Below are 26,137 nucleotides of genomic sequence, written 5' to 3' on the forward strand. Positions count from 1 at the left end.
TTGTGGTTATCAATCTTAGTATTTATTGAAAGGTGGAAGACAAGGAAAATAGCCTCTCAAATGCCAAAACCCAAATCTGTACCTTGGCTAAATGGAAATGGCGGCTTTACATATAAATAAGTTGTCCCTTCTAACACCCTCAAAAAAGCACATTCACCAAACAATGCTAATTTATTATTTACAAAAGAAAAAAAGAAAAAAACAAACAAAACCCTTATATAGAACTGAATTTAGAAAAAAATTCTTTGAGTACATTAATCATATTCCTTAAACATTTAGCCTAAGAAATTCTTTCCTATCCTCAATTTCCTACCCTTCCTATTTTGAAAACATGTTTCAAACAAACTTACTCAGAAAGACACAAATATATACTATACACAGTGTTGTGCTAAGCCACACCTGATCATTAAGGTCAACAGTTTTGTCATAAGGAAGATAATCAATATATGGCTTTAAGTAAATTTGCAACTAAGTATCAAAAACATTTATTTAATTCTCTTGGTAGCTAACCTGAGTATGGGATATATACTACTTAGACAGCTAAGAAAATATAAATAAAATTAGAAAAGGGGGGAAAAAGTATATATATCAAATACCACTGAGGTACCTAAGTTTTTATGTAAAGGTCTGTATATCACTTAATAACTTATATAACATTCACTCTGGATCATATGACCTTATTAAAACTATACCTTGAGTGCTTTATTGTTCTGGTCCAAGATATTGGAAATAAAAATCTTATATTCACATGAAGAATGGGAGTGTACTAACTAGAAAACCATTATTATGCAATATTAAAATAGGAATTTGTGTGTAACAAAGGTAGTTAACAAGTTCTCAGATGGCATCTGAAGAGGATTTTAAAAAATAACCCGTAAACCTGGGGCATAAACATGATTCAAGTCTGTAAGGCTTTATCTTGAAATCTTGAGCCTGCTGGTTTACACATACTTCACCTTCACAGAGACGTATGCATTTGATAGAGCAATTAAATCTGTATGGATAACTATGTTAACTAAGGGTTACATAAGCAACTATACCTAAAAGCAATGGCTCTGCTATGTCAGATGTGCCTTCCTTTAAGCTAAAACTTAAGGCTCATATATTTTGGAGATACTATAACAGCATTTTCTTACAGTATGACCTCAGTGGGCCTACATATATGCGACTGGAAAGAAAACATACTGTGATAAATGTATCACCGTCAATTTAAAAACAATTTTAACAATATATCTTCCTATTTCTTAATACTCATCTGTTAAGAATTTTTGCTATCCCATCTTAAGAAAGATGGTGAAGAACCCTAAATTTAGCTTAGAGTAGATTAAATGGGTGCAGTGAAAGACAGCTAGTTACATATATTTAAAAAAAACAAAAACAAAAAACCCTATTTACACTGTCATGATTTTTAATTTCTCTATTCCTTGAAACTTCCCCCATTGCAAACATCCTGAGTTCCTCCTATAAGCCACCAGCATTTCCTACTTTATTTGCCTATCTCTAGATAGGAGATAAGACATTGCTGCTGGTGTTGATTTTCACCAGTTCTAGTGAAATACTTTCCTAAGTGGTTTCTCCCCAACTAGAAGCATGAGCTTTGATGGCTTACCAAAAATGAGGTGAAATGGAACCCACTGAAATGGAAACAGTGGTCTCCCAAAAGGCAACACAGCACAAGGAAAGCCAACTGAAAGTCATCAATCAAGGCAGGGACCCAGAATAAAACAAACACCAAAACGTTTGTACTGATGAGGGTTCCTTCCATCCACACAGAAGTGGGAACAGACTGGAACCGTGCTGCAGTCCCTGGGGCAGCTGTCTACTCACCTTGCAGGCACTGGCCATCCTGTCTCCTACACTGTGAACTCCCTAGAGCATCTTTAGAGGAAGCACACCTTTCGTTTGCCCTGCAGGCTAGCGAAGGGTCCTGAGGAAGATGATCTGACAGTGTTTGCTAGTTACATCGGTGTATGGCAACTGAGTCCCTGTCACTGCCCTTAGTTTAAAAGTTCATTTTTGTAATATGGAAAAATGTAAAAGAAGACTTTTAATTACTCATAATTAAACTTTCTGTATGTCAATTTTTCAGTCAGCTATTACTAAACATACAGGTGCTTATTAGAAAATTTTCTAAACTGATTACTTGCACAAAATAAAATTACACTAGGGCTAAAGACTCTAGCCACATTAACTTCATTAATTAGAAGGATAACAACCATCAACATACTTAGTTTCTCCCAACTTCTAAAACCTATTAATTAAATTATTTTCTTACTGTTGAACATAAATATTTTAGAATACAATCCAGGAAATAGCACTAAGAATTTTTATATATTCATCAATTTAAGAAACTGTGCAAAACAATATACATATATACATTCCCAAGCACACATGTACATACGGATGTATACACACACACACATACTCCATATGTATATGTTTTCATAACTGGATTATAGCTCTTTGAATGCTTGTACAGAATGAAAAATTTAAATATTTACTAGATTTGAACACACATTTTCCTCCATCACTTCCCCTCGTGTATATATTAACAGAAACATAATATATCAAACAATTAAACTGAATTGTCAGTATGTTTTTGCAAACTCAACAAAAAGCGTTTATTATCCTGAACCTTTATTAAGTGGCTCACATTTCAATATAAATCACACTAAAAAGGCTTTGTCAAGCTATTTACACTACAGTGCTGACACATTTAAAATAAAAAAAGTTGGTATAATAAAGCTCTATGGAAAAACCTTAAGTTGTCAAAAAAAGAACTCTGGCTCATGTTACAAAAAATATATGATTTTGTCAGCTCTATTCTAAAACCTAAAACTCCAACTCAAATGACATTTCTAAAGACTCCTGTGTATTTAAACCTGCCATGTTTACAGTGCATCTGGCCCTAAGTGCTTGATACTTCACAGTTATGGACAGGCACTGAGGAATGTCACAAAGCTACATAAACTACATTTTGTAACAGACTCGAGAACAGTTCCTAGGCTTGCTTTCAGATTTCATGAATCATTACAAATTATTTTTAAAAGAAAGGTATACGCAACGTACAAATTTAGCACAAATTGTCGTCATCACTTTTGTCTTGATTTGAATGTACAGAACTATGTTGCTGTGTATCAACTGTATTACTGACACTTCCAGGACACGAGTCTTCCTTTAAGTCTTTGTTGGTGTTCTCAACTTTAGAATCCACGTCAATCTGAAAATCTGAAAACTGAACATGATCCAACTTCGTCTTACTGTTCTTGCCTTCTGTGTTATTTGGTGTTCTAATCTTTTCAGGTATCACAGGTTCTTCCTTGACTCTTAGAGATGCAACAGGTTCATGTTTAATTTGTTGTGATTCATACTTAGAATGAAGTTTGTCTAACAACACAGAGTCTGAGGAGGTTTGGTTCTCAGTGTGAGTACCAAGTACTGATGATGTGGGGCCTGATGTTATTCCTTTTTCAGGAGTAACTGTACTGTGACAAGTGTCTTCCTCTGCATGATATAATTTCAGTCGAACGTGCCATGCCAAACTGCATACAGCTGAAACTGTCTTGAACTGATGGACAACATTCCTTGGAATAAAATAAATGTCATTGTCATACAGCTGAATCCTGGCATAACGAATGCCTTCTCTCCTCAGCTGATTAAGTTTTGCATCGTCAACCCACTGTACACACTAAAAAAAGAAACAAGAATACAGGTAAGTTTTTGCACAACAAAATCTAAATGAAAAATGTTCATTTTTTTAAGTTTTACCTGGGACAGTGGAGGTTCATGTAAGTCTAATTGCATTCGTTGAACTACTTCTAAGAAATCTTCTGCATGAAAACAAATTACATCTTTGGTTACTCGGGGTTGATCAGGCCTGTAGAAGGGAGTGATAATAATGAAATATTCTGTTAATGTTTTATTCTGTTAGGTCATTAATAAATTCAAGGAAAACTAGTTTATGATCAACGCTAAAATCTTCTTACAAATAAAGGAAATCATTTTATATATTTAAATAAAAAGTTTACAGCATGAGTTTCAACAAAAACAGACTAACAACTTTCTTTATTCTTTAATATTGCTGTCACAAGATCTTGAAAAATAAGAATATATAACAGATTTGGAATTAGAATTATGCTTTGTATAAGTTAATATAAACCATAAAAACTAAGTATCTCATTTTAAAATACAACTCAATTTTCCTTTGAATTAAGTATTAAAATTGCAAATGCCACATAAAAGAAGTTGGAACAAGCATAGAAAGACATGTTCTCAGTTCTATGTGTACACTGAAAGAGCTGATCTTGGCAAAACACAAAATGATGGGAATCAGAGATTGGGAGGAGGAAGACGTGGGATGGGATGTATTTGGATAAGAAGAGTTACTGGCAGTGGTTAGTTACCAGCTACTTGTGTGTATGTTATCAGGGCTGACCATGGGCACTTGACAACCAGTTAGTGTGCCTTTCCCTGGGGAGCACAAGTCTCTTACTCCCCGCTGTCCTCAGCTGCCTGTGATTCCTTGTGTACGGTTGAGACCCTGTGGCTTCCCCAGTGGAGTCTGGCATGTTTTTGGTGTCCTCTTTGGTGGCCATACACACAGATAACAAGTACTGAGGGTGACTATGGTTAACACCTATTGTGTATTGCAAAATAGGACAGAGGTCTTGATTCCCACCACACAAAACAGTGCATGTCATGATAGATGTTGGAAGTGATACATAACTGTTGTTGAATATTACACTGTGACTCATGTACATTTAATATGTCTTAATTTTTATAATTAAAGTATGGGCAGACAGGTGGTTCATGCCTATAACCTGAGCTAGAACTGTCTACCTGAACACACCCAATCTTAAAGAACCTTGGGCACTAAGTAGGGTCGGGTCTAGTAGTATTAGATGGTATGCATACAACCCCTAAGTGACTCTTGCTAGATTTTATTTCATTGCTGTCGTTACTAGTACAGTTAACCGTGCATATTAATGAGACTTAGTAATGATAAATTAAGAAATACTCATTAAAATATTCATATTCTTCACTGGGGATATTACATTTTTATATAAATTATAAAAATTTCCCAAATTGTTCAATCAGAAATATTCACATTTTCACAGATGCTCAAAATAAAGTTTTGAAGTAAAATTCCAAGCAATGTAATTATTATGTAAGGAAATTCATAACAGGATCTATCTCTCCAGCCTGACAGAGACAACTAGCGAAAAACATAACCAATCAATATCCAGAGTTGAGAGCCCAGTCTCAGTTAACACACCTACAAAGCACTCAGGATAACCCTGCAGAAGACAGATGGAAAGACTGGAAGAGCCTCATGCCAGGGGCTGTGCTATGAGACTGTCTCTCCTAATTTATGTCAAAAGCTCCATCTAAGTCTCACCAACATAGCCATCAAAGAGGACACCAAAAACATGCCAGACTCCACTGGGGAAGCCACAGGGTCTCAACCGTACACAAGGAATCACAGGCAGCTGAGGACAGCGGGGAGTAAGAGACTTGTGCTCCCCAGGGAAAGGCACACTAACTGGTTGTCAAGTGCCCATGGTCAGCCCTGATAACATACACACAAGTAACATTAGATGGACTCAACAGGTCATACTGGAGAATGTCTGTACATACAAATACACATATGCATGTGGTAATGACTGATGAGAAAGAGAAGTGAGGGACAGATGGAAGGGTCTTGCAGAGAGCAAAGGAAAGAGAGAGATGTCATTAAAATACAAAAACAAAATCTCAAAAACAAAACTGACGTCACAACAGAGTCAAATTCCTAAAGTTCAGTGACAGAGGATCATGGAGGATATTACATACAGAAAAATGACAGTAACCAGTCACAGGAATGCAGACTTTTCAAAGACAACACAAACCAGAAGAAAATTAAAGTACTGAAAGAAAACCACAAAAGTTGCTTAATAATCCTGCCACCCCATGCTCTCGCCAAGTGCACGGGAGCACACTGCCACAGACCAACCCTCTAAAACTACGCGTAAGCCAAATAAACCCGTCCTTCTTTACATTGTCTCTCAGACATTTTTATCACAGCAGCAAGAGAAGGAACTGACAGACTAACCATGAAGTCAAACGTCTACATCTTTACTATGGTACTAGTAAATGAGTTAGTCAAAACAAGCCACAGACTTAAAATTGGTGTATGTTTCATTGAATGCAAATTACACCGACTGAATTATGGGCTGGAGAGATGGCTCAATGGGTAAAGCACTTGACAAGCAGGCATGAAGGCCTGAGTTCATCCCCAGGACCCATGTAAAGTTTAGCAGTGCAATCCCAGAGTTCATATGGCAAGCTGGGAGATAAAAACAAGAGAATTCCAGATAGCTCAAAGGCAGCTGGCCTGGCGTGCCCAACAGCTGAACAGCAAGCAGTCCTGTCTCACAGGTGAGGACAAAGACCAACAATGGAGGCTATCCTCTGACCTGCATGTGCACATATGCACACTTAAACACATCACACACACTTCTTACAAAGAAAAACCAAGTTTTACGAGCCAAATCCCAAATACACAAATCTATGTAAGTCCTGTCTTAATGCTAATATAGTTATGTAGTGTGGTTAATGATTCGCAAACCTGACCCTATCTACAGAAGAGTTCTTTGTAGTCTAAATCAGTGCTAAACTAGACACAGCAGAATACTGTCATCTCAGCAATCAAGAAACCTGAGAAAAGAGGCTGGCATAGGCAGAAAAGTTTAGCCTAGGCAATATGATGAGATGCTATCTCAAAAAAAAAAAAAATGTTTAAGGGCAAGGCATACAGGCACATGCCTTTAATCCCACCATTTGGAAGGCAAAGGCAGGCAGATCTCTGGTACTTCAAGGCCAGCTTAGTCTACATGGTGAATTCTAGGACAAGCAGAGCTATGTAGAAAAAACCTATATCCAAAAACAAACAAAAAAACACCTAAACTAAATTGGGGGGTCAGAGAAACAGTTCAGTAGTCAGGAGTACTCACTGTTCTTCCAGAGAATCTGGATTTGGTTCCCAGCACCTTTATAAGTCAATTCACAATTGCCTGTGATGCCAGTTCCTGAGGATCCAACACCCTCTTCTGGCCTCATAAATGCATCAAAATCTTAAACTGACACTAAACATAGCTGTAAGAATACTTTAATACAACAAGGCATGGTGGTGAATGTCTTTAATCTCAGCATGGGGGAGGCAGAGGCAGGCTGATCTCTGTGAGTTTGAGGGCACCCTGGTCTCCAGAGCAAGTCCAGGAAAGGACAGAAAGGACTATGCAAAGATATGCAGCCACAAAGAAACAAAATAGAGAGGTTGGAGAGACAGCTCAGCGATTAAAAGCACTGGCTGCTCTTCCAGAGGTCCTGAGTTAATTCCCAGCAACCACATAGTGGCTCACAACCATCTGTAATGGGATCTGATGCCCTCTTCTGGTGTGTCTGAAGACAGCTACAGTGTGCTCATACATAAAATAAATTTTAAAAGAGAAAGAAGGTATGGAAGGAAAAAGAAACAAATGAATGATACTTTGACTCTTAATATAAAGAAAAGCACAGCAAAACACAAAATAGATGAAAAAAGGAAGTGACAACAGCTTCCCTAGTGTCAGTACAGTGAAGACACACAGGCTTGCAGGCTCTTACTCCTTGGAGCCATCACTGGTAGCAACTAGTTACCACAGGAAGCAACTAGCATGGCCCTTACAGTACTAACAAAACCACTGCCACCCGTCTTTAATATTAACATACTAAAAAGCAGCAGTGGGGCTTAAGTGGCCAACCTGCCGCAAGCACTCAGGCTAAGTGCTGAGAGGCAGTCCCCAGTCAAACAGAGATGACGGCAGACAGCACTAGACTCTATGTGGTATTAATTTTTAAGGCAGTACTACAATTTGTCTTTAATGAAGAGGCATGCTGCATTAGAAGTCTTTAAAAAGCATATTTCCTTATATGGAAATTTTAAGTTATACTTTTTGCAAAACCTTAAAAACTACATTTTTTTTTTTAATTTTAAGAATTAAACGGTTCCTGAAAGTTAAGGAGTTGGTGCAACAGGTAAGAGCACTTGCTGCTGAGAACCTGAGTTTGGATCCCAGCACCCATGTAATAAGCCAGGCATAAACCCCCTGCAACTATAACCCTAATACGCAGTCAGAGACAGGGAGAAGCAGAGACAAGAGGAGTAAGTCTTAGACTTAGCACTTACTAACTAAACTGACAGCCCTGTATAAAGTATTCCCATGTAGGATATAAGAAAAAACCAAAGTAAACTGAGACAACCTTTGAAAACAAGCACATAGTAAACAGTGAGTAAATCCAGTTTTCCTTTCACACCAGGCTTGACTGGTTTGAAATGGCATATAACTTTAATTCCAGCACTTAGGAGGCAAAGACAAATGAATCTCTGAGAGTCTCAGGCTAGACTGATCTACATAGTAAGTTCCAGGCCAGTCATACATAGTAAGGCCAGTAATATCCTGTCTCAAAAATAATGAAATTTAATTTAAAAAAAAGAAAGAAAACTAGTGATAAAATAAAGTAACAGTGGTTAATGTGCACAAGACCCTGGTTTCACGCCCTAGTACAGCCATCAACAACCAAAAAAAGCAAAAGTGGGGACTGGAGCAATAGCTCAGAAGTTAAGAGTACTGGCTGTTCTTCCAGAGGATCCAGGGCCACACCCAGCACCCTGTGCTCACAATTGTCTGCCATTCTGGTTTCAGAGCACCAGATGCCTTCCTCTGGCCTCCACACACATGTGGTATTCAGGTAAATACCCATGCATACAGGATAGTGAATCTCAACCCAGTCAGTAGTCACATGTACCGCTGTCCACAGTGCACAGCCTTCAGCACGCCAACAGCCGCGGTGGTCTGCCGTTCAAAGCCCTGTCCTATGTGATCCGCGTGGGCTCTCGTCCTGTCTTCAAACAGCATCTCCCGAGGCTCACTGGTTCGAGGTAGATACTGAAGGTTTTTTATTTCATTGGTAGTTCTGTTTTTAGAAAGAGATTTGTATTTACATACTGTGTCTTATTTTCTTACCAGATATTTCATAATCACGTAATTTCAGACAAAATTTTAAAAATTAATTTTTAAAATGAATAAAGGCAAACAAAAAGTGCACATATCAATTCCCTAGTCCGGGAGGACCTTTCACACACACACGGAGCCCTGGCGTTTGAAGCTATAGGACTTTGCATCTCTTTAATAATGCATACTTCTGGAACAGAGACCTTTCAAATGCATCATGACACATGCTTTAGGCCACATGCTATATACGTATTGAAACTACTAAAGGAGATTACAATGACAGATGAGGCTGCCACCCTTAAGAGAATTTCAAAGAAAATAATAATAAATTAACAAGAAATGATCAAAAAAAAAAAAAGAGGCTAACAACAAAAACCTAGGCAGTGACTCCATAAAACAGTTTACTGGAGGCAGAAAGAAGTGTATAGCTCTATTCTGCAAGACAGCAATCTCCACTGACTCTGGTCTACTCCTCGTCTCCTAGAGTTCATAAATACACAGAGTCTGTCAGCCACTCTGCACACACCCTGGAGAGATCTCCTGTTAGTCTGTAGAATGGAGAAATGCCCAGAAGCCATCCTTTTCCTCCTCTGCAGTCTTTGGCTACTATTCCAGATTGCCCCCTTGCTGGTCCGTCCGCCCAGCTACCTTCCCGAGAGTCATTCGAGGGCTCCAACTCCCCACTCAACTGTTTGCTGCTCTACATCCGGCATTAGGCTTACCAGACTGTAATATGCTTTTTTGCTCATTGTGATTAATATTCTACCTGTGTCAGAAAGTTAGATCAGACTGCTACTTTCTAGAGAAGGCTAGCGAGCTTCTAGCTGATATCACATTCAAGTCCTTCAACACACATGTAGCATATAAATCTGTTATTAGTTAGACAGCAACAGACCGAGGAAGCACCACATACCATGGGGCAATAAATTGGGAAGTCCAGAGGAAGTCTGTGAGGAATTGGTGAACTCTTAAATTACATCTAAGTTTGTGTCTACATTACTCTGATTAATCTTGCTGAAGACCCAGAAACAAGCAGGGGTAGTGGCACACGCCTTTAACTCCAGCAGCTGGGAGGCAGAGGCAGACAGATCTCCATGAATTTGAGGCCAGCCTGGTCTACACAGGGAGTTCCAGGACAGCCAGGCCTGCCAAGTTCAGGGCTGGAGAGATGGTTCTGCAGTTAAGAGGCAGCACTGCTCTGGCAGGGGACCGGGGTCAGTTTCCAGAACCCATGCTGGGTAGCTCAGAAGCACTGTAACTCCAGCTCCAGGGGCATGGGACACGTCTGTCCTCCACAGGCACCTCCACACCCACACACAGACACATACCCAAATATAAACACATAATTAAACATTTTTTAAGTAGTCTTTCAAAAATGAAAAAAAAAGAATGAGCTCTAAAAAACAGAATTATACAACTGTTACCAATTTAGAAATTTACTCATTGAATCCATGATTTACTAAGCAGTAGACTCTATGTAACAAGCCCAGTAAAGTCCCTGAAGTCCAGAAATCTACGATTTACTTACTCAAGGACAGCTTGTCCTGTTTAGCAGTAGACTCTATGTAACAAGCCCAGTAAAGTCCCTGAAGTCCAGAAATCTATGATTTACTTACTCAAAGACAGTTTGTCCTGTTTGGTTTTGGTTTGAGTTTATTTTTTTTTATGTGCATGAATGTTTTGCCTGCATATATGTCAAACATCATGTGTGTACCTGGTGCCTTCAGAGGTCAGAGAAGGGTGTAGGATCCCCTGGCACTGGATGGCTCTGAGCATCACGCAGGTGCTGGGAATGCAGCCTAAGTCTTCTAAGACTAAGTGCTCTAACCACTGACCCTGTTCTGTTGCTTAAAATAATCTCTCCAGACCCTGTTCTGTTGCTTAAAATAATCCAGGTAATCATTCAAATAATTCCAGTTATCTTCAGAAAAATCCACTACCTTCCCTTGTACCACTAACTGTATGATCACAAAGTTAACTTAGGACATTTTTCTAACCTTTTCTCCGCATACACACAGTTTTAGAATAGAGAGCGTCACACGTGTGCACACGGTATTCTGGTCACATTTACCTCCCAATGTTTCCCTGACAGCTCCACCTCTTCCCAACTTTATGTCTTTATTTTTAAAAACCCAACAGGACTATTTTGTACTGCCCATATATTCATAGGCATGAAGACATCCTCTGGGACAAAGTTGACCACGGACCACAACCTTAAAGAAAACTGGCCTCTCCCTCTCTCAGAAGCTCATGAATCCCTGGCACTCTGTGCTAGCGTGTTAACTGGCTTGATCTTGTGCTGGTCTTATGTAGGTAACCATAGTTGTTTTGAGTTCATGAATGCAGCAATCTGTATTTCCAGAAGACACCACTTCACTGGAGTCCTCTCTGTCCTCTGGCTCTTAGAATCTCTCTTTCCCTTTTTCTGAAACCTTGTGGGTAACGCAGTGTTATTAATGTCCCGTTCAGGGCTTGAGTTCTCCCTCACACTAATTCACTGACTAGCTGTGACTCTCTGTGTTAACCACTGTCTAACACACAAAGATCATACTCCTTTTTGACCCAGAGTATCTTCTGTAATTTTGAATTCAGTGTACAGCCCAGACTAACCCTGTGTTTGAAATAATAATAATCTACCTGCATAAACTTCCTGAATCCTGGATCGCAAGCATGAACCACCGCACTGTCAATACAAATACATATTCACAGATCACTTCTTTTTTTCATAAAGAAAAGAATAATAAAACACACATGGTAATACAAGCCTGTAATTCCAGTGCTTAGGAGATTCCGACATGAGAATCTCAAATTCAAGATCAATTAAGAATATGTAATAAGACCCTGCTTCAAAAAAAAAATCACTGATTTATCACTGATCACTCTGTGAAACAGCCATCTTGAAGGCCAAAACCAAGCAGTAACAGAATTGTGAAGGGCATGAAATCATGAAGAGAACCTGGTTGAGATGTGCTCAGAGAGCACCTGAGGAGCAACACACGGGACCAGTGAGCTCAGGCGTGTAGCTGCTGTTGTGCAGCAGCTAGAGGGAGAGCCCCTGTCTTCCCCCTCGGCCATTCGGTCCTTGTTTGGATAGCTGAGTGAGCACCTTTACTATTTTGTTTCAAAACTGTGACATTATTTTTCATGACCCTAGCTATTTGTTCAGGTGCCACTGGACATGAGGGGCTGGGCTCCAGGTGACTTTAGAAGACATCATGTGTCACTGTAGTCCTGGCCTGATGAAGTGTAGGAATTTCACTCTCATTTTTGACCTTTTGCATCTACATTGATTTTCTACATTTTGGTCTTTTCACGTGTCATGAATATTACAATGTTTAATCTTGTCAGCTTAACTGGATGTATAACCACAGAGAATACACACCTCTAGGTTTGTCTCTGAGAGAACTTGAAGAGGGATTTAACCGAGGAAGACCTACCCTGAACGCAAGCAATGCCATTCCAGCAGCCTGAGTTCCTAACTAGATAGGGTTTCCAAAAGGGGATGCACGTAGAGCACAGTATTCCTATCTGTTCCTGACAGGATGGAATATGACCAAATGCGGCATGCTCCTGCTGCCATGCCTTCCCTGACTTGATGGGGATTCCCTTGTAAAACATTTAGTTCACTATACATCGCACACACGCACACATGCACGCACTTACACACACAATCCTTCTTCCTTAAAACTGCTCTGTCAGGTCTTTTGTCTCAGCAACCCATGAAGTAACCAACAGAAATGCCCTTCCAGATCTAAACAAAGTTTTACCATATTTTTACAAGAATATATAAACTATATTTAACCATTCCCTAATGGTAGACATTCAGAGGTGTTAAATCTCTTAGTGCAAACAATGCCACAGTTAACATCCCTACATACGAGCTACCAGTGCTTTCATTTCTCAGGATAATCTTCCAAGGGTAAGGGACCACAGTTGGGTATTGCTGTCACACGACTCTAACTGCTTACTCTGCTATAAATGATATATAAAAGGCTCACCTCATAAGCCTATCAGCCTTATTAATATTTTATTTGTTGACAAAATAATGAACAGAAATTTCTATCTACCTCTCTCTCAAATAAAACCTACCTGCCAGGTAATTATTATTTTTTTTTACTGGATTTTTACATGTTCTCATTGGTTTAGGAATTCTCTCCTTGGTGCATTAGGTTAAAGTCTGTCCCAGTTTATTCCAGTCAACCACTGTTGTGAACTTGGCTGCTGAAAACTATTGCTCACACAGTACTGCCACTGGGTGGCTGGGTTTGTCTGAGGGTTGCTGAGATTTCTTTCAGACTTCTAAATTTTATGGTTTTACTGTTTATCTGTTCAACTCTAATTTTTTTATGAGACAGGCACTCTGCCTCTATTTTCTTTAAGATAGATTACCAACAATTTATTCCAACATAATTTTATCCACATGTCATATATTAAGTGGTAAATATATTCACAGTTATGAGCTCTATCCTTTCCAATAACCTATTTGAGTCTTTTTTAGGGGCAGGGGTGGGTTTGAGACAGGGTCTCTACATACTATTGGCTGCCCTGGAACTCACTCTGTAGACCAGGCCAGCTTCGAGCTCACAGAGATCCACCTGCCTCTCCCTCCCAAGTGCTGGGATAAAAGGTGTGCACCACCATGCCCAGCTCTATTTGTGTCTTGTGGTAATTTTCAATAACTCTAAGTGACTTGACCCTCCTGTTTTTAAGCTTTAAACTCATTCTCTCCAGTGCCAGGGGCACAAATCTAACTGAAGCAGAGCCCCCTGAAAGGGCCCTCGTTCTCCTCAGTGCAGAGCACAGTGCATTTTCTGCTCTTTTTTATCTGGCCTCCTCTTATAAGGTGTCTTACTTCTTAATCCAAGTTCTCAACAGTTGTTAAATTTATTCCAAAATTTCTCTGTATGAGTGACATCTTTCAACTCCTAGTTGTAATGGATTTCATTTGCTTATTTCCCATGTCTATGTTATAAAACTATGCTGCTTTATAACCAAGTATGCTAACATGTGGCCTGTGTCAGGAGTTTTCTTCACCTTATGCTATAAACGTCTTCTTCTACAAGAGACACACATACACACACACCAAGTCCATCCTCACTGATAAAGATGTGTACCACAAACCTTTTCCTTTTGAAGGGTGACTTTGGCACATCAGCCACAGGGATCATTTGCTCTCCTGGACGCACCCACAGGATGGGACCGTCATCACTATCTTTCCGACTCTCTAATTTTAGACTAGATAGTGTTCCCCATGGCAGTGTACACTAGAAATAAATAATTACACAAATTAATTTTCAAAATATATTTTTAAATACATATTAAAAATACTGCATGGAAGGATATATGGAGTAAGAAAGAGAAGGGGAGAATAATGTAATTATATTATAATTTCAAGAGGAAAAATTAAAAGTTGACCTGAAAGCCAATAGATGAAACAGATTGATAATTTAAAAAAAGAAAAAACTCATTAATTTTCCCTGTAAGAATCCTTACAATGTACTAATAAATTAAAAGCTAAAATGAGACTGGAGGAAGAAAACCTTGCCCCTCCACACACACAAATTCATACTCAAGTTAAGCATCTCAAACACATCCTATATTGACATGTCCCTATTTGTCATGTGTTTAGCTTCAACCCCGCTCATACTCTGTGCTCATACTCGGGTGGGCTGCCCTCCTAGAGCCATGAGGCGACGTACTCATCATGCTCCTCTTCTTTCTAACAAACACAGGGCAATATAAGTCTAGTAAGCTGCCAAGTAAGCAAGCGGTCTCCACAACAACCTTGAAAACAAATGTGAGTTTAAAAACACAAGTGTTTCCTTAATTAGTCATAATCAAATACGACATTATATATATATATATGTGTGTGTGTGTGTGTGTGTGTGTGTATGATATATATACATATATAAACATATGTGTGTGTATGTATGTATATATATGTGTGTGTATATGTATATATATATGTGTGTATATATGTGTGTATATATGTGTGTATATATACATATATATGTATATGTGTATATATGTATGTTTATATTTGTTTAGTAGTTTCTTTTTTGTTTTTGGTTTCTCCATAGACCTGACTGTCCTGGAACTAGCTCTGTAAACTAGAATGGCCTCCAACTCAGAGATCCCCTTGCCTCTGCCTCCTGAGTGCTGGGATTAAAGGTGTGCGCTACCACCACCTGGCAGTAGTTTCTTGAAAAGTCTGCTGGTCTTAAAGCAGAAACTAGATTAAAACTGGAAAGTGAGCGAGAATGGAAGGGAGGTCACAAGATCACTATGATGGGATGATGATGTTTTAATCACCTCATAGTCCCTTTTGAAGGAACTAATTTCTCTAGAAAGAATGCTTAAAATAAGATTTGAAGCAACCATTCTATAAAATATCACTTAATGATTATAATCAAAGTACTTGATATGACTAGCTGGAAGAAAAAGAAACGAAGTTTAAAAGCTATAAAGGAGAGAAAACAAAAAACAGTGGAAGTAAAAAGATCTATAAACACATAATGCAGAAGATCAGTCATACAGAAGTGAGAACAGGAGAGGCCGGTGTAAGCGTGTAAGCTGTAGGCTAGGCTTACACGCTGCTGTGTAGTAGGGCCTACATTTCAGTGGCGGTCACACTGACTTGGAATTATTATTTAAAAATTGCCTACCCAGTTCAGAGCTTTCTCTCTCAATGGGATACCTCAGGTAACCCACAATAAGAATGCGGCAGCTCAGCAGGTAAGAGCTGGGTACACAGAACTAGAGATCTGAGTCCAGTGCTCACAACTCATGCAAATAGGAAAGGAGAGACAAGACTCCACATGAAAAAGAACAGTAAGTTGTTCTTACTTTTAGAAACGGTGACGCCTCTAACATGTCAAGGAACTCAGGGAAGTAATCTCCCACTTCTTCATCAACTGCTCCCACCAAACTTATCTGTCGCATCGGGCCAGCTCTGTAAGTACCATGAGAATATGTTCTTTTTACCTGGTGACATGAATTTAATTAAAAGTTAGACATAATGTGTTTGCCATAGACATATAACAATGAATTACATCATTTCAAACTACTAGAACATAATACAAGGCAAGAAAAATGAAGCCTATAATAATGCAAAGTGTTTATATATAAATATATTTACAAATACTAATATATATTATTATTTGTGATGTATTATTTATAATATAATATTTATAAATATATATATGTAGGTAGATAGATAAACAGACAGATAGATAGATAGATAACTAATCAAGCCAGCTAATTTCTATTTCTGTCTCTGTAAAGTATCCACTAAAAGAGTCAAAGAGCCGGGATGGTGACACACACCTTAATCTCTGTTACACAGAGAAAGCCTGTCTTCAAAAACAAAAAAAGAGAAAAGTTTAAAGAAACACCACTGTATAAATACCTCACGGCACCACCTCTTAACAGCAGAAGAGTTGTTGTTTAATACATATTGTTACTAGAACTATTCAAAATGACACACCTTCATTTTTCTAAAGTGACATGACAGTGCCTATCTTCTATTGCAATTGTCAAATCACTCCCATTATGAGTGGTTATATGTCAAAAGACCACTAAAGATAATCTTTCACTCTGCATCAAGATTTTAACTAGGGGCCAGTTCATATTTCTACCATGAACTCTGATGAAATGATCAAAATTCAGAGTGAGAAATCCTAAGGCACAAATTCACGTCTGCTATCAGCCAGCTCACTTCAGAGATCAAATAAACTCCTGCTCTCATCTCAGAAGCCCACACTGCACAAGGAAAGATAATGCTCACCTATATAAAGCACTTGTGACAATGCCAGCCACTGTGTGACGCTCAAATGTTCAAAACAAAGCAGCCCTAACCCCCAGGTTTACTGATACCTGGATCTTCAATGGTACATTACATTTAGTCCTCAGACAACTATGGTATGTTTTAATATATAAACACTAATAGGGGGTATTATTTTAAGCTTCCTTTCTTAAAAAACTTTGAACAAAATCTCAATGATCTTTTTTTTTTTTTTTTTTTTTTTTTTTATTTTTGGAAGTAAGACTTTGTGGCCACCACATGTAGAAGATGAACTGATCAGTTTGTGTAGGACTAACATCGTTTAAACTAAGTCTACAATGCAGGTAATCCTAGATGGGCAAGCTTTTGTGATGTACAAAACCTATACAACTATAGTAGCCTACTATCAACATATGGGAAGTACCTTACATCCAACCCACATAGTTTAAGAAACACAATAAAAGATATTCTATTATATTAGAATAACTGACAGCAGAATTTTGTTTTTATCAAAATCAACAAGTACTAATTCTTTTAAATTTTTATTATATTCAATATTAAGTTTATTTACAAGTATTCCAAGTTTAATTTTCCATTACCCATTAAAAACTTAATCCTCAAACTAGTAAACCAAGCCATAAGACACAAAATGTATAGATTATACTCCATTTTATAGTCAGGGTCTCATCTTTTTCTGTCTCCTGGAAGGTCCTATCATCTCTACATCAGCAATTCTCAACCTGTGGGTCATGACCCCCTTCAGAGCCACATATAATATATTCTGCATATTACATTACGATTCATAATAGTAGCAAAATAAGTTACAAAGCAGCAACAAAATACTTGATGAACAAAACGAAGTTTAAACTTGACTCTCCACCACTCTCAGGCCCTATGAATTAAATGCACTAACAGCATCACAGTAGAAAACTCGGCCATGAATGTGGTTCAGTAAGGCAGTCTTTAACTCTAGCAAACACCAGAATACAACACAAACCTCTGTTAAATGATTCTGCACTCCTGTCCTCGGTTTGAGATCTGCATGTGACAGCATTAGTCCTGAGAAAGCGTAAGGCTACTAAATAGTGAAATTCATGCTAGGGTACAGCTCTGCGGAAGGGCCCTTGCCTCAACAGTGTAGCATACTGGGACTGATTCCCTCACGGGCAGAGAGGAGGAGACAAGGAAGCCAAGACACGAAGTAAAATCAACTTACACTGTAAGACACAAGTTTTGCAAAGGTTTCAAAATGTAGCAAAGGGCAATTTAGGGAGATAATATTTCTATGTCATACAGGCAAAAAAATTTCCTGTGCATACATTTATTTAAATCAGATATTTAAATATCGCCTAAGTCACTAATCAGTTCTAAACACCAATGAATCCTTGGAACCCATGTACAAACAAAAAGATGAAAGTACCAAGACTTTATTTAAATTATGGAAAGTGTGATGTGGTCTGCTTTACTACATCAAAGAATTAACAATGACTTATTAAGTAATGTATATGGTTTATCATGAGAAGTAGAAAAATGGCCTTTGAAAAACTTTTTTCAGTGAGTGAATACTTCTAAAGCATTAAAGCACAACAAGCTTTCCCAAAGACCTGACTATGATTAATACACTTTAATAGCAAAATCAAATGGACTTTTTGTCCTATATTCAGGAATTAAATACCTTCATACAAAAGACACCAGTAAAGAACACTGTCTAAAGTGAATTTGGGTGATTTAGAAGATAGGGAAAATGTAAGTCTGAAATTATAAGTCAATTTAGCTAATATGTAAATGAAGATACATTATATTTGAAATCATTTATTTCTCTAATAAGTAAACAGTTGTGTTCTACACCACTATCATGTAACGTTCTTATGTTCAGGTAACTGTTTCCACTCCACAAAACAAAAGAGGGAAAAGCTGGGTGTGGTGGTGCGCACCTTTAATCCCAGCACTTAGGAGACAGAAGCAGGCAGATCTCTATGCTTTTGAGTCCAGCCTGGTCTATGCAGCAGTTTCCAGGACAGCCAAGGCTACATAATAAGATCTTTCAAAAAACAAAGTGGGGAGAGGTTGAGCCAGGTTCAGACCTGTAACCACACTGGGAAGGTGGGACAGGGCATTACCAACGAGGCCAGCTGAGAAGAGAGCTGCCAAACCATTATTAACCTTTAAGAAAAACATGGCTAATACTCAGAAAACCAGAATTATTAAAAACTTGAATACTCAGCCCTTGTAAAGTAATATCTATGTGTTTAAATATAAATAAATTAATGTATCACTAACAGAAAAAATGGGTAAGACTTGTTAGGAGTAATAGTGCAAAAGAAAGCTGTATCATTATTCAACTGTCAACTGATTTGATGGAGCTGGCTGCTTCAGGTGATAATGATCATTTCACTGATTAAAATACTCTATCAATCCAACCAAAAATGAAGGAGTGCCACATTTAACCACTATGACAAACCCATACAAAATTAGGATTAGGTAAAACAAGTCACTGAAGTTTTGACCATGATAAAATATTAACAATGATGTATTCAAGATGAAAAAGTATTTACCTCTTAATAAAAATATACTGACAGCAAATAAATAACAAAACACGTGCTTTTCATAAAACTTGGTATGGCTCTTGATTTTAGTGATCCCCATTTTACTGTAACAGTGTGATATTCAGAATTTACTCACTATAGTAAGGTTAAATAATACCACATGAAAATAAAACCACAATTCTCTAAAAACCACCTATGACAGTTCCTAGTATGACTGACCCAAGAAAGGAACAGATAAGGATCAGAAGACTCTGTAAATATCTTTAAAGAAATGTCACGAGACTGTGGCTCATAAAACTTCCCCATTGTAGATATGCACTCCTATTTTAGGCACAATTTTTACAGTCTTTCAGATCCCATCAGAAGGATAACCCCACCAATTTGGAACGGAGGAGGACCAGTACTAGGCAGGTGCAGCTGCAGCAACTCTGGGACACTGTATCACATCACTAAGACCACACCCGGCAGAAACCGGAGTCAGCGTAGAGCGCACATGTTCCCTGAAGACTGCATCTTAACTAAAACCTTGGCAACAAAAACAATATATTCATTAATTAGAAAAAAGTCCCTCTGTGGAACCCTCAAATCCTGACGACAGATGTACGTAGCATCATTACTTCTATTTACTTCTTAAACCACCAACCCATTACTGTTCTAACAATTTTTTTTTAATTAACCTAAAAGGAAAAAAAAAAAAACACCCAAAAGATGTGACTATTTGCTTCTAAATGGTGAATGTAATGAACCGTAATCTCTCTCTCTCTCTCTCTCTCTCTCTAGTTCTCTCTAGTCATATTTGGGCAGGGGTAGACAGACAGACCAACAGTGCCATTTAGACGACATGTAACGTGAACAGATTAAGCAACGCTGAGCATCGTAACTCAGTCAAAAGACAAAGGACACACAGCATCAGACTCGTTTGGTAGAGGGTCCAGCATGCAACTATGCAAAGCTCCCAGCTCAGCCCCACCCCCACACTGCATGAACCCGAGTGGGCTGTGCCCTGCAGTCTCGCTCTAAAAAGCTAGAGATCACACCTGTCCTTTGACTTCTTTCCTTCTACATTCTCTAAGCTTTTAAAACAGACTAACAAAATGTCTGAAATATTGGGTAAATAAAAGGAATTACTTACACTTGAACTACAAAGCTATTCACCTCTCCTCATACAATCTTTAAATAAAAGAGCAACCCTTGTAACACCTGCATGACACAAAATCAAAGCGCAGCCGCTCTGAAAGGAGACGTGAACAGAGATGCTCCTAAGACGCAGTGTTCTCTGTGTTACACGGGGAGTTCACTCCAGCACAGGGCAAACAGATGAGGAGGGCTTAGGACATCAACAAGCAGCATACATGAAACAACTTGTTATTTCCCAAAGTATGTCCTTTGAAACTAGTTTTCTATAGTCAGGTAAGTTTAGAAAATCTTTCTGCATTAGAGGTTCCCATGTGTGGTAAATGTCTGAGAAGGCTCAGAGCAAATAACCGAACGGATCTGGTCTAGGAATGCAACAAGTATTTTTTATTTCAAAATCTGTTTAACTGCAGTTGTTTCAATGCACCTATCAACACCAAGACATTAAAAGTTCTTCTGAATAGTAATCCGTTAAATACTTTTTAAAAAGACACACACATTTAAACTTGTCTATCAGTTCAATTTAGAGTAAACAGAAGTCTAGGTTAAATGCTGGAGCTTGAGGATGAAGAGTAAGGCAGAGGACGCTCTGTCTCAGTGCTGCTCTGTTTAGGGAATAGACTACCTTATTTTTAATAAGTGGGTTGCTCAGAGAAATCTGGAAAAGCTTGCTGGAGTGTAAGAACTACTTGGTTACTGTGAGCATAATCAGTAGACTGTAGGATTATTCAGGAGTTGACAGAAATCAATGCAGAAGCTTACTGAACCGATCAGATCTGAACCCACTCAAAGTGGATTGCCTCAGTCCATTTAATTCTGCACAGTAAGTCTCCTTTCCAAGATACTAGTGGGTTTCTGAAACCACTGGTAATACCAAACCCTGTGAGAGACAGGAATGACTGTCCTGAAATGGTAGGTAACATACCGAGGTCACACATGGGAAATAGTGGGTTCTTAAACATGCCAGCTTCATGATAGACAAAGTCAACATGGGATAAGGCCTAGAAGCCATAGTTCTAGTGATAAACCTGGTTTCCTACGTGATTTAGCTTATGTCCTAGGTGTTTCACTGAAAGTGAAATCTTACAGGTTTTTTGTTTTTCATTTTTTGAGACAAGGTCTCTACATAGCCCTGGCTGTCTTAGAACTGACTGTGTAGGTCACACTGGCCTTGAAACAGTTATGCCTCCTGATTGACTACCACACCTGGACCAAGCAACCTTACAACTTTTAATGAGGAATTATATGGTCAAAATTTTCAGCACTGCCACTCCCTTCTACTTTGAAGTAACTTCATTTGAACCATTCTGTAGTGGGAAGAGTCTAGCACATCATACGGGAAACACTTGGTCAGCATCATTTGAACTCATTCAAAGGTTTCTAACGAGCAGAAAGGTTGGATTTATAGGAACAGCCCTCCACTAAAATGAAGATATTCTATAAGCTCCCATGCTACTGTGTTCTTGAGATATTGCCATGAGACAAGAACCATATTGGGGTGGGGGTGGGGTGGGGAGTGTCCTTGTGGTTTTGTTTTAAGACAGGGTTTCAAGTCTCCTGTATATTAGAACTCTATTAGTTTAATAATTTTTTTAGAAATGTATGAAAATTGTGAATGCCTTCTTGATGTACAAATTGCAGTCACCATTGCTTATTAACTGCTATGCAAAAAGAAAACCAAAGAAACTACCTGGCCTCCTATTTTGTGCATAAAAGTTTTCCTGAATATTTTTGTATGTGAAGAATCAAGGACTTCTATGGATATTTCTAACACAATTCTATATTTGTAAATTAATTTATAATGTCTGCTGGAGCTATAAAGAATTTTTTTTCCTAAAAGAGTAGTCTGCATGCTAAGAATAAACTCTTCATAGAATGATAAAATAAGTGGGTTGCTCGTAAATTACTTTTTAAAATGTGTTTATTTATGTTTGTTTAGTGTGTGTATGTCTGTCTGTGGGAAGGGAAGAAGAGTTTGGGATAGGGACTAGAGTATGTGTAGATAATGTCAAGGTACATACAAGTGCCCACTGTGGAGTCACAGGACAACCCATGGGAGTTGACGCTCCTTCAAACATGTACGTGCCAGGGATCAAACTTGGGCTGGGCTTGCTGACAAATGCCTTTGCATGGAGGTTTGAATATGCTTGACCCAGGGAGTGGCACTACTGGGAAGTATGGCCTTGGTGGAGGCAGTCTGTCACTGTGGGGGTGAGTGTTGAGACCCTCCTACTCGCCGCCTAGAAGACAGTCTTCTCCTGGCTGCCTTCAGAACAAGACTCTCAGCTCCTCCAGCGCCATGTCTGCCTGGACACTGCCATACTTCCCTTGAGGATGATAATGGACTAACCCTCAGAGCCAGGAGCCAGCCCCAATTAAATGCTGTCCTTTATGAGTGGTGGTCATGGTGTCTCTTCACAGCAGTAAACCCTGACTAACACACTTAACCTGCTATCTCCCAAACCCCTGGTCATCACATTCTTACTGATACAATCTAACCACCATGGAACATAAAGGAAAGTGCCACAAGGGGGAGCCAATCTATGCCATATGTAGCACATACTTTCAAATAGAAGAATGGTATAAAAGGGGAGGGTGAGGGGGGGTGCCTCAATCGTAATCATTCTTCACCTTAATTTCTGACACAAGGTCTGTCACAGAACCTAGAATTTTAAATCTGGCCAGATGGGCTTGCTAACCGAGCTCAGGATCTGCCTGTCTGCACGACAATTCCAGGCGTGCTCTGCTGCCATGGGCTTTTGCGGGGTGGGGTGGGGGGAGTTCTAGAGACAGAACTCAGGTCCTCATGCTTACACAGCAAGCACTTTAAATTACTAAGGCAGAAAAATATACTTTCCTAATTACAGCCTCTGATACCTGCCTCTAATAGATTAGATATCTGTAGACACCTTATTGTATAATAGAAAGCAAGCACTTTAGTTATTTTATGTATATGAGTGCTCTATTTGAATATACCCCTGCATGCTAGAAGAGAGCATCAGATCACGGCATAGATGATTATAAGCTGCCATGAGCTCTTACCTGCTGAGCCATATCTCCAGCCCCCATGCACGCATTTCTTAACCCCAGGCAACTGTAATGCGGTCTCCGCTCTGACTGGCCCTTACCATCCTTCCTCATCCAGTACTCTTGGCAACTGCTCACCACCACTCACTCATTCTACTCTCAGCTTCTGAGAGAACACATTTTAGGTTCCATGCATGAGGCCTGTGGGACTGATTTGCATGGCTTATTTCACTTACTGTAATGCTTTAGTATATGACAGACTTTATTTATATCATGTATACACTTCTCTATCCTTTCACTGGATGGTAAGACTGTCTCCCTTTCTCGGCTATTGTAAACACTGCTAGAGTACAGATCAGTGCAGATGTCTCTTTGACTTACCAAGTTCTCCTTCAGATACATCACCTGTGCCATGGGGTTGTAGAACCACACAAGTGTTTCACTTTGACATACTTAAGGAATTCTATACCACACTTTAACTAACGACAGTACTAATAACGTTTTCCCCAATAGTACAAAAGGGCTTTCTTTACTCTATCTTCTGTAGTACTTGTTGCCTTTTGTTTTATTAATAGCTATTCTACTTTTTTTTATTACATTTACTTATTTACTTGAAGGTGGAGGAGGGATGTGTCCCACAGCACACATGTGGCAGTCCGAAGCCAACACTTTTCTCCATCACTGAGGGTAGCAATCAGGGGTCAAACTCATGTTTTGAGACTTTGGGGCAACCGTCCTTACCCAATAAGCCATCTCTCAGGCCCTGTTTCATTCTAAACGGAGTGAGGTGGATCCCTGGTGTGGAATGTGTTTCCCTGGTGATTAGTAATAAAAAGAACAATAAAATAAAAAGCCCAGGAAATGACCCAGGTGTATGATCACCTGACTCACAAACAAGGAGCAAATGTAGTATGTGGAGGAGGAGTGGGCATCTCTTCAGCTCATGCTGAGTCTTCTGGATGCCTGCTCTACTTACAACTGTCAACCCTGCTTACATTTTGAATTTTTAAATCAGGGTTTCACTATGTAGGCCATGCTAATTCTCATACCAGTGATCTTCCTGCCTCAGCCTCCTGAGGGCTCAGATCACAGGCATGCCCACCACACCTGGATGAACCCTGCCTGACCTTTATATCCTGCTATGCAATCAATCTGAGATGAACCTTAATTTAAACATGCAAGAAAAAGCAGTTCCCAGAAGAAAATTCCAAAGAATATGTCATGATCTTTGGGGTAGGCAAATAGGTAAAACAGGACACAAAATATATTAGTCATAATTGAGAAAAATTATAGATTAGATTAAACATAACAGCCAGGCAGTGGTGGTGCACGCCTTTAATCCCAGCACTTGGGAGGCAGAGGCAGGTGGATTTCTGAGTTCGAGGCCAGCCTGGTCTACAGAGTGAGTTCCAGGACAGCCAGGGCTACACAGAGAAACCCTGTCTTGAGGGGGGAAAAAAAGGAAAAAAAAAAAGAGTATAGATTAAACATAACTCCTAGGCATCAGAAGCCATTATGAATGATAAATCAAGATACCGAATGAGTATCATTTGGCTAATCAAAAGGTCTGATCTACAATACATTTTTTTAAAAGTTACTAATTTGGAAAAAAGCAAGTTAAAAAAAATGGGAGAAAAAGTGGAACAAAACTGTACTAAAGACAGTCTTTAACTAGAAAGAAATATTTAAAAGGTACCTACCACACTTAGTCATCAGAGAAATTAAAATTAAACTACAGAGACATAGTACTGTAAGTCCCCACAATGGCTAAATGAAAAAAGACAGAATACTAAGTGTGGCCAAAAGTATGGTCCACGTTGATGGGAATACAAACTGGTACCAAGAGTTTTTAAAACCTGTCATTAATCCATGAAAACTAAATATCTGTGCACCTTTTCATCCTGATACTCAAATGATAGGTATACCTTAACAAAAACACATGTGCACATCAAGTACATAAAAGTAGTCACAGAGCCCTGCTAGAAAACACCAAAATAAAGACAACTCAGATGTCCACTTACAGTAATCAGGGAAATTATGACACATACCTAGAATGGAATACTACCCAACAATAAGAAAATGAACATTACTATCTACAAGATGGATGTCCCAAACAATATTATAAGGAAAAATGTAATAACATATGTAACATTAAATGAGTTCAAAATATGTAAAAATGTTTGTTTTAATTCAGTGACACCTAGATGTTTATGTGTGGGCTGGAGAAATGGCTCAATGGTTAAGAGCATTCACTGTTCTTTCAGAGGTCTGGGGTTCAATTCCCAGAACCCACGTTGCAGCTCAAGCCACGTCCAACTAGCTCAGGGGACCCAACACCCTCTTCTGACCTCCAGGGGCTCTTTCACACACAGACACATACTCTACACACACATATACATGAGACAATGGTTTTGTAAAACTGCACATATATGTGTTGTATATATATGTCGGGGTTCACATTAAGCAGAGTAGGGCTAAAGACTAGTTCAAGAAAGCCCTCAAGCCACTTTGAGTTTTGAACTGAATGGGTCTGTTCACTTTCTGAATACTACTTTTCTGTGTACACACTATCCTTCACCAGAAGATTTATGGGAAGAGGAATCCGTTCCTGGAGA

General features: G+C 38.9%; 1 protein-coding gene across 2 annotated transcripts in view; it reads right to left on the reverse strand.

The window, feature by feature from the left end:
• Rsbn1l (round spermatid basic protein 1 like) overlaps nt 1-26,137 on the reverse strand; it is a 57,708-nt gene continuing 31,571 nt past the window's right edge. For both annotated transcript variants that reach the window (XM_076913145.1, XM_034519313.2), the window contains 5 exons: nt 15,879-16,016; nt 14,154-14,296; nt 8,827-8,994; nt 3,769-3,877; nt 1-3,688 (listed from right to left, as the gene is read on the reverse strand). In XM_076913145.1, the coding sequence (XP_076769260.1) occupies nt 3,074-3,688; nt 3,769-3,877; nt 8,827-8,994; nt 14,154-14,296; nt 15,879-16,016 (1,173 nt within the window). In that variant the 3' untranslated portion in view covers nt 1-3,073. The remainder of the gene's footprint in view (nt 3,689-3,768; nt 3,878-8,826; nt 8,995-14,153; nt 14,297-15,878; nt 16,017-26,137) is intronic.

Source organism: Arvicanthis niloticus, chromosome 15 (genome assembly GCF_011762505.2).
Source record: "Arvicanthis niloticus isolate mArvNil1 chromosome 15, mArvNil1.pat.X, whole genome shotgun sequence".
NCBI lineage: Eukaryota > Metazoa > Chordata > Mammalia > Rodentia > Muridae > Arvicanthis > Arvicanthis niloticus.